The following is a 14,210-nucleotide window of genomic DNA, read 5'->3' on the forward strand; positions in this document are numbered from 1 at the left end:
TCGATTATTTAAACAGGTGTGACAAAGGATAATGTTATGGGTAAGAGAGTTCACTGAGAGTGCATATGTGAATGGACTATAATTGGTCCCTGTACAACTTTGCCCTGTTAGTATTAATTGGTTATGTTATTTGGAATAAACTGTTTGCTATGCCCAAACTGGCTTTCAGTACTCCAGTGCACTGCTTGTGAAGGCAGGAGAGAAAAAAACAGAAAGATTATGTGGTGTGAGGTCTCACGTACAAGTAACTAAAAGTTGTCATAGAGGGTGTGATATTTTGCACTATCATTGACAAAGCTGCAAACTGTAGCTGCTTGAGATGGAGTTTTGTTTATGACTCCCTAATATGCAGCCACTTTTAACCCACTCAAAACTCACTTGAAAGTATGTATGTCTCTGAGCTGTTCAGCCATTAATGAATCTCCCTTTAAATTACTTGATTCATGTAAGTTAAATAATAACAACGGGGGTTTTCAAAGGCAAGAGGGAAGCTAAAAAATTGGATATATATTTTCTTGGGACTGGGACAGAATGCTTATGTTATCTCATGAAGGTATAAAGGAAATACATAATGTCAGTGTTGCTTTGACTTGTTCCATGTCTGTAATCAAAGGCAGACACAAGAGTTAAGACACAATAAAAGATGCAATTACGTAAACAAAATACAATAACAAAAGATACATATTTACACAGGTCACTGTCTCGTATTTGCTAACGTTCCCAATTACTTATCACATTATGGATCTATAATTATAAATAAACTAGAGAAACTTTTTCTTTTTTACTGTATGGATAAAAATGAGCAGAAATTGGAATCTTTGTTTTGACTTGTCCTGGTATGAGTCAACCATTTTTCCCTTTCTTTCCTCATTATTTCTTTCACAGTGATGAAGAGTTTCAGGGTGTGTCTGTCATGTGGGGACAGACAGCTGGTTATAATCTAGAGTGTTTGAACATTTTTTTTAATTTATTGCTTTGGGTAGACAGCACACCAACATGACTACACACACACAAACACATAACACGGTCACAACAACTCCCCTGGTCTTGGCAGCAGATGCCAGCCTGACCAGATGAACTGTTATTGATGGAGGAATGTATCATCCTCCCTCCCACTGTCTCTGACACACTGCATTGATGAAGTATGCTGGTGCCCAGAAGTACAGCCACAGTATGAGAGATACCAGTCCATATATTGAGTCCCACATTTTGCAAGGAAATAAAAGAAGATACTTTATCCAACCAATACAGTAGCCAATTATCTCAAATATGATATGTGAACATTATATCTCATATGAAAAATGCAAAAACACATTGTGTGCCAAGTAAATTTTAGTACTCTTTTTTGTAGCTGATAACATTATCTACTTTCATATTGAGGGAACAAACATTTTAAAGCTAATCTATCTCTCAGGGTACATACTGTAGTCCACTAAGATCGATTTATATATAGCTGGATATTGTCTTTCATTTTCCCCTCGTTATTAAAGACTAATGTACTTTTCTGGTTTCAGATTAGAAGAGTGTGATTATTGCATTCACAGAACTAAACATAAAGCTTATAAAAACCCTTTGTTACAATGTTTTAGATTTCAGGATCGAGAATTGGCTTTATTGTGTCTCCCATTATTCTCCCCTGCATGTGTTTCATAAAGTATAGTTTAACAAAAGACAAGGTGGTGGCATTAATGTGCTGTAATTACAGATGGAGGCGGACTGTGGGGCAGACTGCCATCTACTGGATTAAATGCGACCCCCCCCCCCCCCCCCCCCCCCCCCCTTCGCCCTCCTCGCCTTACCCCAGCCAGTCCTACCTTTTCTCATTCTCACTCCCACTCAAAAAGTCAGATGATGGAGTTTATACACACACAATCTGGTATCACCAGATGCATGCAACTATGTATAAGACACACAAAACCTCTGAATAAATGTGTCCCCATTTTAGTATACAGTGTGACTTCCTTTCTCCAGCATAACACAGTCTACATCTAGACAGTCTCTAACCATTTGTTCACCCTTCAGGGTCACTGCTAACTTTATGCATCTTTCAGTACTTTTCCAGTTCAATCCTGGACCAGCAGTAAATGAACTGAAGTCACTGTCATTAAGGTGGATGTGAAGCAACGTCATAGTCTCTACAGCCATCTGAAACTGCACGAGATGATGAAACATCATGCAGGAAGTCTATTAAATTAATTACATGGATAAATAAATACTGTGCTTAACTGAAAGATTAACTCAGTGCAAATCTTGCAGCCCATTGTTTTCCTTGTAGTCAGCTCTAAGTTCTGTTTATTTCATTTAAAATAATGAGAATCAGCTCAATTGCCCACATATTAGTCTTTGTTAAACAAGTAAACAGATGCGGGTCTCTCCATGTTTTTTATTATAAGTAGGTATATAGTTTGCATATAGTTTTCCAAAACAAGATCATCTAATAGCTCAGATTAATATATATGTGGCACAACATAGACAAACTTCAAGAGTAAAGTATGTAAAGTGTGTGTGTGTGTGTCTGTGTGGTGGGGGCAAAGCATACACACAGGATATACTTTGCACAAAAAATTTGTACGTGTGAGATGCATTTAAACCAAGTCAGCCAAACAACAGTGGTTTATATAGACTGCTGTAAACAATTCAATCATCGACATGACTCTCACTGTGATGTGTCACGCGCAGTGAGGATCTCTAAGCAGGAAGCTTTTATATGGTAATGAAATCGATTGGACCGATGCGCGCACCAATCAGAAGCGTTTGATTTATGTTTAAGGGACTGTTGAGAGGAGCAGTCGCTTGGCAACCGCTTAATGAAATGTATGAACTGTGGCTGTTAAAATAGCGACCTCCGAACCTATCAAGGAAATAAAGCTTTAAAGGACCATGGATTTTTTTTTAAAGCAGTAAATGCATGTTAATCAGAAAACTCGGTTTACTGACGTCTCGTCGAAAAAGAAGAAGTATTGGAGATAAATGTGGCAGACAATTCGAATGTCGTGATTCAAATTTCATCGAGAGCTATTGTCCTATGTTTTTCACAAGAACCTTTGACGTTTTCGCTGCCTCGTGGTATCATTAGTTCTCAATAGGAATGTTAAAGCTTCGCCTAGTCGCTAGGCAATGCCTGAAGCGCAGTCAAAGGCTATATGAACAAACAATGGTTGAGCACCGCTCTTTCTGGGCTCAGAAAAGACGTGACAGCGGTAACCAATGAAAAAACGTCAGTCTCAGCAAGTCCTACATCTCAGATTTCGTCTTTAAAGATGAAAGATAAAAACAGCGAATGCATACCGATCCAGTGAATCTGTCTATCTTCAGTATAGTTGATCCTTTCAGTGAACATTAAATATAAAGTAATGAAGGTGGCTGCTTAAAATGTCATTTGTTACAAGAAACAGATCAGGGAATAGCCTACTGAAATTAAGTCTAGTTCTACCACCCCCTTATCTTCAGCTACTTTCGAAAAAATAAGTTGGTTTACATGAAAGCAGGATGATAATAAATATTAGGATCGATATTCTTGCAGTACAGTCTGTTTGATCTCTAAATCTGAAGGAATGAAAATGGGATGGATGTGACCGACTGTTTCTGTGGAAACCAACTTTCCCCTGCCTACACAAGCCTCGTTCATCCTCAACTACCCAGCTCACAGTCTGGATGTGTTTGCTGACAGAATATAGATTAGACAGCTCAGATCATTCCATCCTAAGAGCTGATAACGTGTATCCAAACTCGTATGATAAATAGCACAGCGGTGGAGATTATATCACAGATGACATTGAAGGCTTCTTTCAATAAAAGAACACTTAAAATATGTTTAACTTACAACAATTGGTAACAGCGAAACTGTTTGCCACTTCCAAATTGTCAATGTGAGGCGTCAGTCTGAATTCCGAGGTGCCAAACTGAACCATTCCTATCCGAAACGCGCTGTATTCTTGATCCGCGCCCCTTGGAAAAAGTCCCCCTGAAATAAATACAAATTATTTTTTCACACTGGTAAATATTTGATTAATACAACATATTTAGAACCAATTTCACAGGATTTTGCGCACAAAAATGTTTGTAGCTAACTGGCTTTTTCGGTTGAACTAATGGGTGCTTACCAATCTGAACACTGGGCGAGCCTCCAAGCGCGCATCCCCATAAAACCAGGAGAAGTGAAACGAATAAATTCACTATCTTTTCCATGTCGACAGTTTAGTTGTCCACATCCACTAAGGTATTCTGATATTCCTCTGTTTCTCCGGAGATATTAGATCCCAGACATATTGGACACCTTCAGTCGTGGGGAGAAAAAAAATAGGAAAGGACCGTTTTCTGCAGGTGGCTAGCAGTGAAAGGACACCAGCAGTGAAGGAATGGTCGCCTGCAACGTAGGTTTGCCGTCTCTTCTTCCGCTCCTCCTCGTCGCTCTCCTCCTGCCGCCAGCTGATACCTCCTCTAACGCACAGGCACACTGCGCGTCTCCGCTCGGCGAGCAGGAGATCTTCTCAGCATCACACCCACAAGTGAGGAATGTTAATGAGAAGGCGGACAGAGACGGAAAAAGCCGAGAATGAGCCACTTGGCGACAAGAGAGCACACAACACTTTGAAAAAGCGCTTATTCTAAACAATGTCATCTTCTCTTTTTCCTAACATTGCACCGTAAGAAGTTACATTTCCAAATATACGTTTCAATTTTCCTTTGTTAGTGTCCCAATTCATTTTAAAGTCTCTCCACTTTTTGTCCGGAATCAGCATCGTTGCCACCAAGTTTATGTTAAATGAACTTTCAACAAACCAACAAACAGACTTCCAGTATAAAAGTAGATTTTAGTACAATTTCCATACACTCATATGCTTTTTACATTAGATCATCACATCTACTTTCTCCACACACATATATGTTTAAAGTGTGCATTTTGGGCATTTTACAGCTATTTTCATAACCACTTTAACTCAAGTGCATTTAAACAACATTATATTAAGATATTCAGTTTACAATAAGAAAAAGGAAATAGAGAAGGTAGAACTATGTAAATTTGTGATGTTATCTCAAAAAGGGCTACTGCTGGACTCAAAACAAGTACAAGCATCTAAACAATCTTTTTAAACCTTCTCCAAAACTAAACATCTTTTCAGTCAATATGAGCAAAACCACTGACTGATTTTTCTGTTGATTAGGTAATCAGTTAATCTGTGTTCATTGTGGGAATTTTCATTAAGTAATCGCGAAGAAAGATATCTCTCCAGACCACTGTAGTACCTAGCTCCAGCTAGTTCCAGCAATCACTGACGATATCCAAAAGGCATGAGAAACATGGATCTGACAATATATTTTAGATTTTAAAACTATACATACATACTTTATGTAGTTACACAAAAGGATTTATATTAGCATTAGTAAGGGTTACAAAAGTCTACATGTAGTTTATCAAATATAGACTTTTAATACATATTTACAGGACACTGTTTTGACTGTATTTGTCAGTCACTGTTTTGACTGACAAATATCACGTATGTATATTAGACAGCTTGGATTGAGACATTCGAATATAGTTGGTCACTTAAAAAACAAGCCTCATCTACAGTACGTACAAGGCCAACATTTCTTACTGAGAAAACTCATCAAGTGCATCAGCTGGAGGCCATCACTCATGCCCTCCAGGAATAACCATCAAATGAATCTCCTCTTTAACTTTGATCTAGTGCTTATCTCCACCTTCTGCATACAAATCTGATGCAAATATATTCCTGGTCTTGGGTGCCACTATGAATGGGGTTAAATAGAGGAGAGCTTGCCTTGCAGCCAGCAGGAAATAAGTAGCAATCCTGTCACCTGGTTTTATGATATGCATATCTCAACCTGCACAGACAGATGTATATTAATCATTGGCAATGCAAGATAGCAGTCTAGGAGCAAACTAATGAGGCTGAGAGTGAATTAGAGCTGAGGGCGGTGGCAGTTATAAGCAACAAATTGGCAGATTTCAGCACCATGGACAGCACATAACATGTATACTTTCTCCTGTTGTGAGAAGTCTTTAGGTGAATGAGAACACGTAGGGGTGGTAAAGATCCAAGATACTATAAGACAAACCATCTTTTGTTTTGTTTTGTTTTTTGTTTTTTTATTTTTTGTCCATGATTCTAATTGATTATCACAACAATATTTTTGGAAATTGCAGGTAACTTCTTAAATCTGGTGGCAAGGATAGGTACAAATAGGCAAAAAACATACCGTGACTGGCCACTTTATTAAGTACAGTAGTATATACAGCAGTAGTGCTATTGCTGGTTTCTGCCCCCCAGAATTCTTTGTGGCAAAGATATTGAAAACATTCCTCACAAATTTTGGTTTATATTGACATGACAGCATCATGCAGTTGCTGCAGATTTGTCAGTTTCACATCCATGATGTAAATCTCCTGTTCTACCACATCCCAAAGGTACTCTGTTGTGTCAAGATCTGGTGACTGCCCATTTGCGTGCAGTCATTTTTAACAAGAAACTAGTTTGAGATGATCTGAGCTTTGTGACATGTCACATTATCCTGCTTGAAGCAGTCATGAGAAGATGGGTGCACTCTGATCATAAAGGGATTGACATTTAAGCTTTGGCGTTTAAAAAATGCTCAGCTGGTACTAAGGACACCAAAGTGTGCTGAGTTTTGTTTTTGTTTTTTTCAATTTTCCTTCATTTAATTTTGGTAAGTCTATGTTTTGTTAAGTCTGCAATTTGTTTTAAGGTTCAAAACATTGTTGTGCATTCTGATATGTTCTTATACATACCGTGGTTGTATAGAGTGGATATTTGTGTTACTGTTGCCTTTCCATCAGCTTGGCACAATCTGGCCATTTTCCTTTGGCCTCTGGCATCAGCAAGTCATTTTTACCCTGAATAGTTTCTCTCTTTCACACCATTCTCTGTAAACCCTAGAGATGATTGTGAGGCAAAATCCAGGGTTGCTGCCATGTGAACGACTTCTTAGATATTTGCCTTAATGAGTAGCTGAATAGGTGTGCCTAATAAAGTAGCCAGTGAGTGTAAGTACCCACATGAGCAGACAAGTACAATTCAGTTCGAAAGATTTGCAGTTTATCAAAGCTTTAGATGAAATTATGACTGAAATTTAACACAAAATATCTGTAATAAGCTATTATTACACATAAAAAAAACTCTGTGTGCACAGCTGTGATACTTATAGTAGGCTACAGTTTAATTTTAGGAAGGTAATTCTTAATTTCCCATGGTATGTTTTTAATTTCCAATTTTCACTCACTTTTGAAACGGCTGACAAAGAGTAAAGTATCTTAGTGTTTTAGCACTGCTGCCTTACGCACAAAAGTAATTTCTAAGTTAATTCTCCTGTCATTGTGCCCTTTATAAAGGCACTGGCTTGGGACAACAGGTCTCTGTTGGTAGCTCTTTGTGTTTAAGTAAAATGCAAAGATGGAGCTTTCATACAGACATCAGAAAGAAATACATCCTTATCCTTCTTCATCCTCAACATCATATCTATAAACATACTATCCAAGCTGGAGCTACTGAATGTTGAGAGGAGGGATACATGCTAGAAAGGTTGCCAGTCTATCACAGGCTAACAGAGAGAGACAGAGAATCATTCACACTCACATTCACACCTAAAGCCAATTTAGAATCACCAATTAACTTAACCTGACCTAACGCTAGCTGGAGTAACTACACAGGCACAGGGAGCACAAAGAAACTCCACACAGATAGACAGGTAGGCTCCAGTCAACCAGGAGCATCAAAGCAAAATCCTGTTTGCTGCCTGTTCATAATCCTGCAAAACTGTGGTGCCAGAATTTTGTTGTCTTAGTTACCAAAAAGAATAATACCGCAAATTACAATAGAATTAAATTGTATGACACCATTATTTCCTTTCAACCTGTTGGGATTTTTTTTCCCTGCTACTTCCTTCATTTTATGTAAATACACCAAACACCAAAAACTTTGCTTTCTTATGCTATCTTCATTGGTCAATTTAATTCTATACTCAACTACATGTGTTCCACAGGCACACATATGTTCTCCTGTTTGACCTTGTCTAAAGGTTCTGCCACGCATGGATTCCTTTTGCTGCTGCTGTTAGTAAGAATTTCAATTCCAGTGTGATTAGTTTAGAGCACATTTGCCAGTGTGCAGAATTGGCAGCCTGTGAGATAATTTAACTGTCACAATGCTGAAGTGTAATCTAATTAGTTTTTAGGGGTGAGAATAACATTTTGAACACAATCAACAGCTCAAAACTCGTAATCAAATCCTGACCCCAGAAGCTGTGTAAGAATGTTTACATGGGATATCGTTGGATAAAAAAGCAAAAGAGTAGAATGAGAATTTTACATATCCTAATAAAACTGTTTCTGCCTTGTGAATCCATCATTGCGAACAGCTGGTAAAACCAACTCTTTTGAGAAATATTTAGCTCTTAAGGTGTATGTGTTCCAGATATGCTCTAAAACCAAATTCTAGAAAGCATTTATATTTCTGACATTTAGTTGGCTCTCCTATCTAGAGAGGTACACAGTGCAACCGAGCAGAGATTTAGTGTCCCACTTATGACTATTTCAAGAAGACACTTCAGCTGTGATGGACACACTGACTGTAGCGATGTAGCATATTTCCTTTCTGCAACAGTATGCTGATTTTTATTATTCTGTAAGCAGGATCAGTATGAAGCTTTTACTGGCTATCATTTGCATGTATTTACTCATAGTTTACTGATGATTTAAAGGCAAGTTAGTGTGCAAAACATCTTCTGTGTTCTGCGTGGTTTTATTCTATATTTTTGAAACTCTATGTTTGAAATAACTTTAAAAGCAGATGTGTGCAGAATTTCAAGACAATTAGAACTGCCATAGTGTTTTTTTTTAATAAAATAATCATTAGAAATGAGTTAACTGTGCATCCACTTGGGTAAATACCACCATAACACAAAGCAATTAATATTGAATTTTCTTGTTCAGTTCTTACTTGAAAAATCAGCAGCGTCACATCTACTCTAGCCTTTTCCTATTTCTAAGTAACCTCCCAGCACAGAAAGCAGAAAGAGATTTCAGACATGACCACACTGCTGTCAGACGTGAGAATACAAGTTTCAGCTAAACCATATTTCTATTGACTAATCCTGTATTTCAAGGGAAGTTTGATATGTTAGAACACAAGTCCTTTCTTCCCATCTTTTGGGCTCTAAATAATTGACAGGGACAATAATGTTTGGAATTGGTCCAAACATTTTTGATCTTGTTAATAATTTAGACCAAACATGGGGAAATATTAAAAAATAATACCAACGTCTTTCCTTAAAATCATAAGGGTAACAGTCTCCACCGCCAAGCAAGTGTGCTGCCTCCAGGCTACGTTGTGTAGAGTGAAAAATTTAACACTCCTCTGGTTCAAGAAAGGCGAACTCCAAGATCCACATCTAAGCACAGCACATGGAAGATATGAACTCAATGTTATAAATTAGCGTGTAATGAATGTGTGCATTGGCATATGTGCTGTTTTTGTGCGACACACATGTTTTATATTATATAACTGTCTAGTTAACATGCTGTTTATGTGTGTATAATATTTAATACCTCAGGGAGAAAAAACGATAATAAATGCACCATGGTATCAAACAGCTGAGCATGAGAACACCCACCCACAAACAGATGTTTAGACTAGCATTTGCAGCATTTCCAAAAATGTCCAAAGACTGTGAAAAATGTAACTGAATATAAAAATGTAAGTAAATATAATGACCTGACAATCATTTATAGGCTATTTAATAAATAAAATAAAATAAAACATATATGTTGAAACTGTTATTGTTAATTTTTAAACATATATGCTCATTTTAAATGAGACATCAGCAACTTATTTTAAAACAAAAGGGAGGGGCTTGTTTACTACTGTGTTGAGTCACCTCTTCTTTTTGAATATGTGGGAAGGAAACACGACAACCATTTGCTGTAATTTTGAATGCAAACTACATTTAAACTGGATTGGATGACTGGATTTGGTAATCTTGGAATTCAGCTACTGAAAAGCTCTTTTGTAGCAGTGTTATTATTAATAAATGGAATTGGAACTAAAAGTGGGAACTTATGGATACAAATGCAACTGGAAACTTTTATTTTATTTTTTATTTTAGTGATTAGTTTTCTTGTGCTAGTTGATCATAAAATAGAAAACAACACTGTTCTGTGACTTACAGCTGCTGCTGATGTGACACTGACTTCAGGGCTGTTTGTGCATACAGTAAAGAGGTGATGTGAATACAAAACAAGGCCTTTGGTCACACAGAAGTTGCTAAGCCAAGCATATCCTGCTATTAGAATTATTTTGGGGCGTTAAACCTGCAGGGATCGGTCCCAAGGTCAGGGAGAGTGCTGAGACTGGACACTTTGACTGCATATGCTTGCATCAATAGCATTCAATCAATCTTTACACTTATGCACTGACCACATGGCCTCTAAAACACTTTTCCTTGAATCACATGAAAGTTTTCAAAACCCACTTAGTCCTTATGTAACTAATATTATGTAATATATAAAAACTGTGTTTTGTAAGAGAAAATACAGTGTAGTTCTAAAGTCTTGAGTTACTCCCATCTCTTTGTATTTTGTAGGAAAATGAGGTGCATGATTTATTAGAATATGTACATTCACACATGAAATTATATTATAGAAGACAAAAACAGAGCGACTGAAAGTCAATATTTGGTATGACCAACTTTTAAAGTCTTTAATCCTTTATTTCTCCACTTTCTGTATATTTTATAATGACACATTGCCAAGATATGCCACATTTTCAGCTAATAGCTATCACGTTGTTGGTGCAAATGCATGTCAATGTTAGTTTTGTCATTTGTCTCATAGATTTGGTTGAAGAAATGGGAAGAAATTATATGCGTATGCACCAGTACCTAAAAATGCAATTTAAAACTAGTGCTTTACTGAGTTGTCTGATATGTCACTGGTTCACTCCTTTAGTTAGGTGCCTTTTGATTCATAGGTCAAGGTTAAGTGGGTTAACAAACAAACATTCTTCTTAAAATGGCCAAATGAAAAATGTGTGGAAGCAGCAGCAGATGTCCAACTTTCAAAACTTTGAAAAAGCCTGAAAAAATATTGCTCAAGACTACTTTAATATCTGACTCCAGCAAAGCAATGAGTGGTAACTCAAGACTTTGTACAACACCGTAATTAAAATGTTTCCTTTAGTTATGAATCACATTTCATGTGTGAGAAATTGTGTGGCAGAAATTACAGTTTACTTAAACTAAGGAAAAATGTGAAGTGTTGAGCTTAAAAACATTTAGGAAGATGCTTCAATAATACTTAAATAAAAAAAAATAATTAATCATACGAATATATGACACTGTTAGACATCTTGTCATCTTGTCTTCAGGGTTCCCTTTATTTTTGTTTTAATGAGTCTGTTTTCAGGCCAGACAGTTAAAAATGCTCCTTTTACTGGTAGACTTAAGGTGATCTTTGATGTGGATTGTTGTTGCATTCAAAGAGAAGCAAGTTTATAATAGTTTCGAGCTGTCTCTCCTAACTAAATCATGTCTGACATGTCTCTGTAGGTTGTCATGGTAGTGTTAAGAGCTTGAAAAGATATGGCAACAGTTTGTGAAGGCATTCACACACAAGAAGTCGAGATGCCTTCTATTTTCAAACTCTTAAGACCAAGTCTGATATATGTTTGTTTGTCTGTTTTTCAGCTACATAGCATACTACTTCATGCACATTTTGCATATCTATGCATTTTAAGGCTGTTGCATTATGGTTTTAAATGAGGTGAAAAGGTGAAGGTTAAGATTAAGATGCCATTCATTATATTAAATTAATCATTTAATGATACAATTATGTTACTCACAGGATTCTGTGTTCCTTTCTACCTAAGTGGTTTACATAGTTCTGCCTAAACACCTGTTTTATTATAATATGGTCATTCATACACAATTAAAATGTATGTGTGAAAACTGATATGTACATTTAATTACAATTGCAAGACCAAATGTTTAAAAATAATAAAATACTTCATGATTCCTGAGCTGGATAAAACTGATGACTCCACATTTTTATTTTAAAGGAATTCATTGTCTAGCTTCTTTTATAATCTCTAGTTCACTTTTTTATTCCTCAGCTTTTACTATCCTTTGCTTTCTGCTTTTACTGTTTCTTACCCTCTATTTCTTCCAGGTGCAGCCTTTTTTGACTCGATGACAGTATTTCATCCATGTCTTTCCTCACTCTTTTTTGCTCTTGTGCAGAACTAACTTTAATGATGGGACCCATGGTCGTGGCTGTTTTACAGATTTTTTCAGTCTGGCTGGAGCTAAGCTTTTAGCCACTTTGAGCTCTGACAGGAAATGGCATCCTCCACACTTCCTAAGAGTCCATATTTAAGGTACTGCCAAAAACCAGACAGCTATGGTACCTGTGAAGGGTGAGGGAGTGGAAAATTGTAGCTGACCCAAAATCTGCTGTGGTCTTTGGGGACAAAAATACTCCATTATGTCTTCGGTTTCAGATAAAACATTCCCAATGACAGTGTGCAAACATGAGAGCTCAAAAAAGTAAAAGTAAAGAGAATGTACTTTATTTGCTGATAGATGTGATAGTTATTGAAATATTATAACATGGCACTCTTTGCACGATATGGTCTTTTGAATTTATTTTATTTTATTTGTGGTAATAATGTTACGCAATGGTATAAATGCTAATTTCCTGACAAGAAAATCATTGTCTAGACTTTATTTCTTTATTTCAGTGCCCAGGGAAAGGTTCTAAAAGCACAGCACTCATGTGTGAAAACCTTGTTTAAAGTAAATGAGCTTCCAATAAGCCTTTTGGCCTCTTCTCCCAAACTGTTCCTCCACTAATCATTGCCTGACTGTCATGGTGCTTGTATTGGTGCCTTGGGTGGGTGCCTGGTGAGAGGTCATGTTGGATTAGAAAGCACCCTGCGTGATATAGGTTACTGCACTGTGTTACTAGCAGGGTGCTGGGTTGTGGGGGTGGAGCACAAGTACACACACACACACACACACACACACACACACTCGCAAAACCACAGACAGATGAGTCACACCTGTAACAAGAGCTGCATCTACTGTTGCGGTGCTATAAATGACATCATTAATCTTTTTGTTTTTATTGCTTCCACTGCTGGTAGCCTATTAGCAGATGTATCATTATGTTTATTTTTGGAGCAGATAACAGCCTCAGCTAGTAGCTCCAATGTGTACTGCTTATACAGACAATTCAGTGCTAGAACGCTTTAAAGGTTTAAAATGTCTGATAATCTTGGATTATTTACAAAACTGAAGAAAAATAAACTTTCCAAGCAAATGTCACGTAGCATTTCATATGCATTTAAATATAAAGTGGAAACCCAACTCTTTGTTTTAAGGTGATACCAGTACTCTAGTGCAAAACCTGGCATTGCATCTGTTTTTCTCCCAGGAGAGCATTTTATCGACTCATCACGTAAAAGAAATCTAGATACCGCCATTGGGGGGCACTGCAATGCAAAATCTTTTTCATTTGTGATTCAGTGAGACCTGGAAAGAGTCTACAGAGCTATTAAAACTGACCTCAAATATGTAATCAGTAAAATATATACTTTTCTTGATGAGTCATACTTTATATGCTTTTAAATGTTATTTTAGAAGCATCAAATACTGTTTTTCCCAGTCTCAGTCTGACTCCCATTCTGTGTCATAGGCTGATTTTTGTAGTCTGTCTGTAACCATGGCAGCCGCAGAAGAAGAAAAAAAAATGTTTTTGTCATGTAGTGAAATCAAAAAAGGAAAACAGGAGATCAGAGCAAAAAACACATTAACTGTTCCCTTACATGAGCAAACCTGCCCTAAATGACTTCAAACTTCATTAATATGACCCTATTGTCATGACATGAGGTCAGCATTTATCTTGCTTCATTAAGCCAGAGACAGATTTCATATGAGAAGTCTCACAGTGATGGTCTGGGGTCATTTTCAAAGCAGGTTTTCATGAATAATTGATGGCTGGTTTAGCAGATTAGGAGAGGTCAAGCCTAGGTGAAGAAACAGATGTCGCATGATGTTCAGAATGCAAATGGACAGTGCAGAAGGGAAAATGTTGTCAATATAGACAGTTTTTTGTCTTATTGTAAGTAATACAAATACATGTTAACCAGCTGCAGGCTGAGTAATAATCAACAAAC

The 14,210-nt window shown here is 37.1% G+C and overlaps 1 protein-coding gene across 1 annotated transcript in view; it reads right to left on the reverse strand.

The window, feature by feature from the left end:
• Window positions 1–4,438, reverse strand: part of gria2b (glutamate receptor, ionotropic, AMPA 2b) — a gene marked incomplete at its 5' end in the record, with an annotated part of 46,367 nt that extends 41,929 nt beyond the window's left edge. Inside the window, 3 exon segments of the mRNA NM_001279478.1 lie at window positions 3,824–3,953; window positions 3,955–3,964; window positions 4,104–4,438. Coding sequence (NP_001266407.1) covers window positions 3,824–3,953; window positions 3,955–3,964; window positions 4,104–4,144 — 181 coding nt within the window.
• Between the last annotated feature and the right edge of the window lie 9,772 nt (window positions 4,439–14,210).

The sequence above is a fragment of the Oreochromis niloticus genome, linkage group LG2, assembly GCF_001858045.2.
Source record: "Oreochromis niloticus isolate F11D_XX linkage group LG2, O_niloticus_UMD_NMBU, whole genome shotgun sequence".
Lineage (NCBI taxonomy): Eukaryota > Metazoa > Chordata > Actinopteri > Cichliformes > Cichlidae > Oreochromis > Oreochromis niloticus.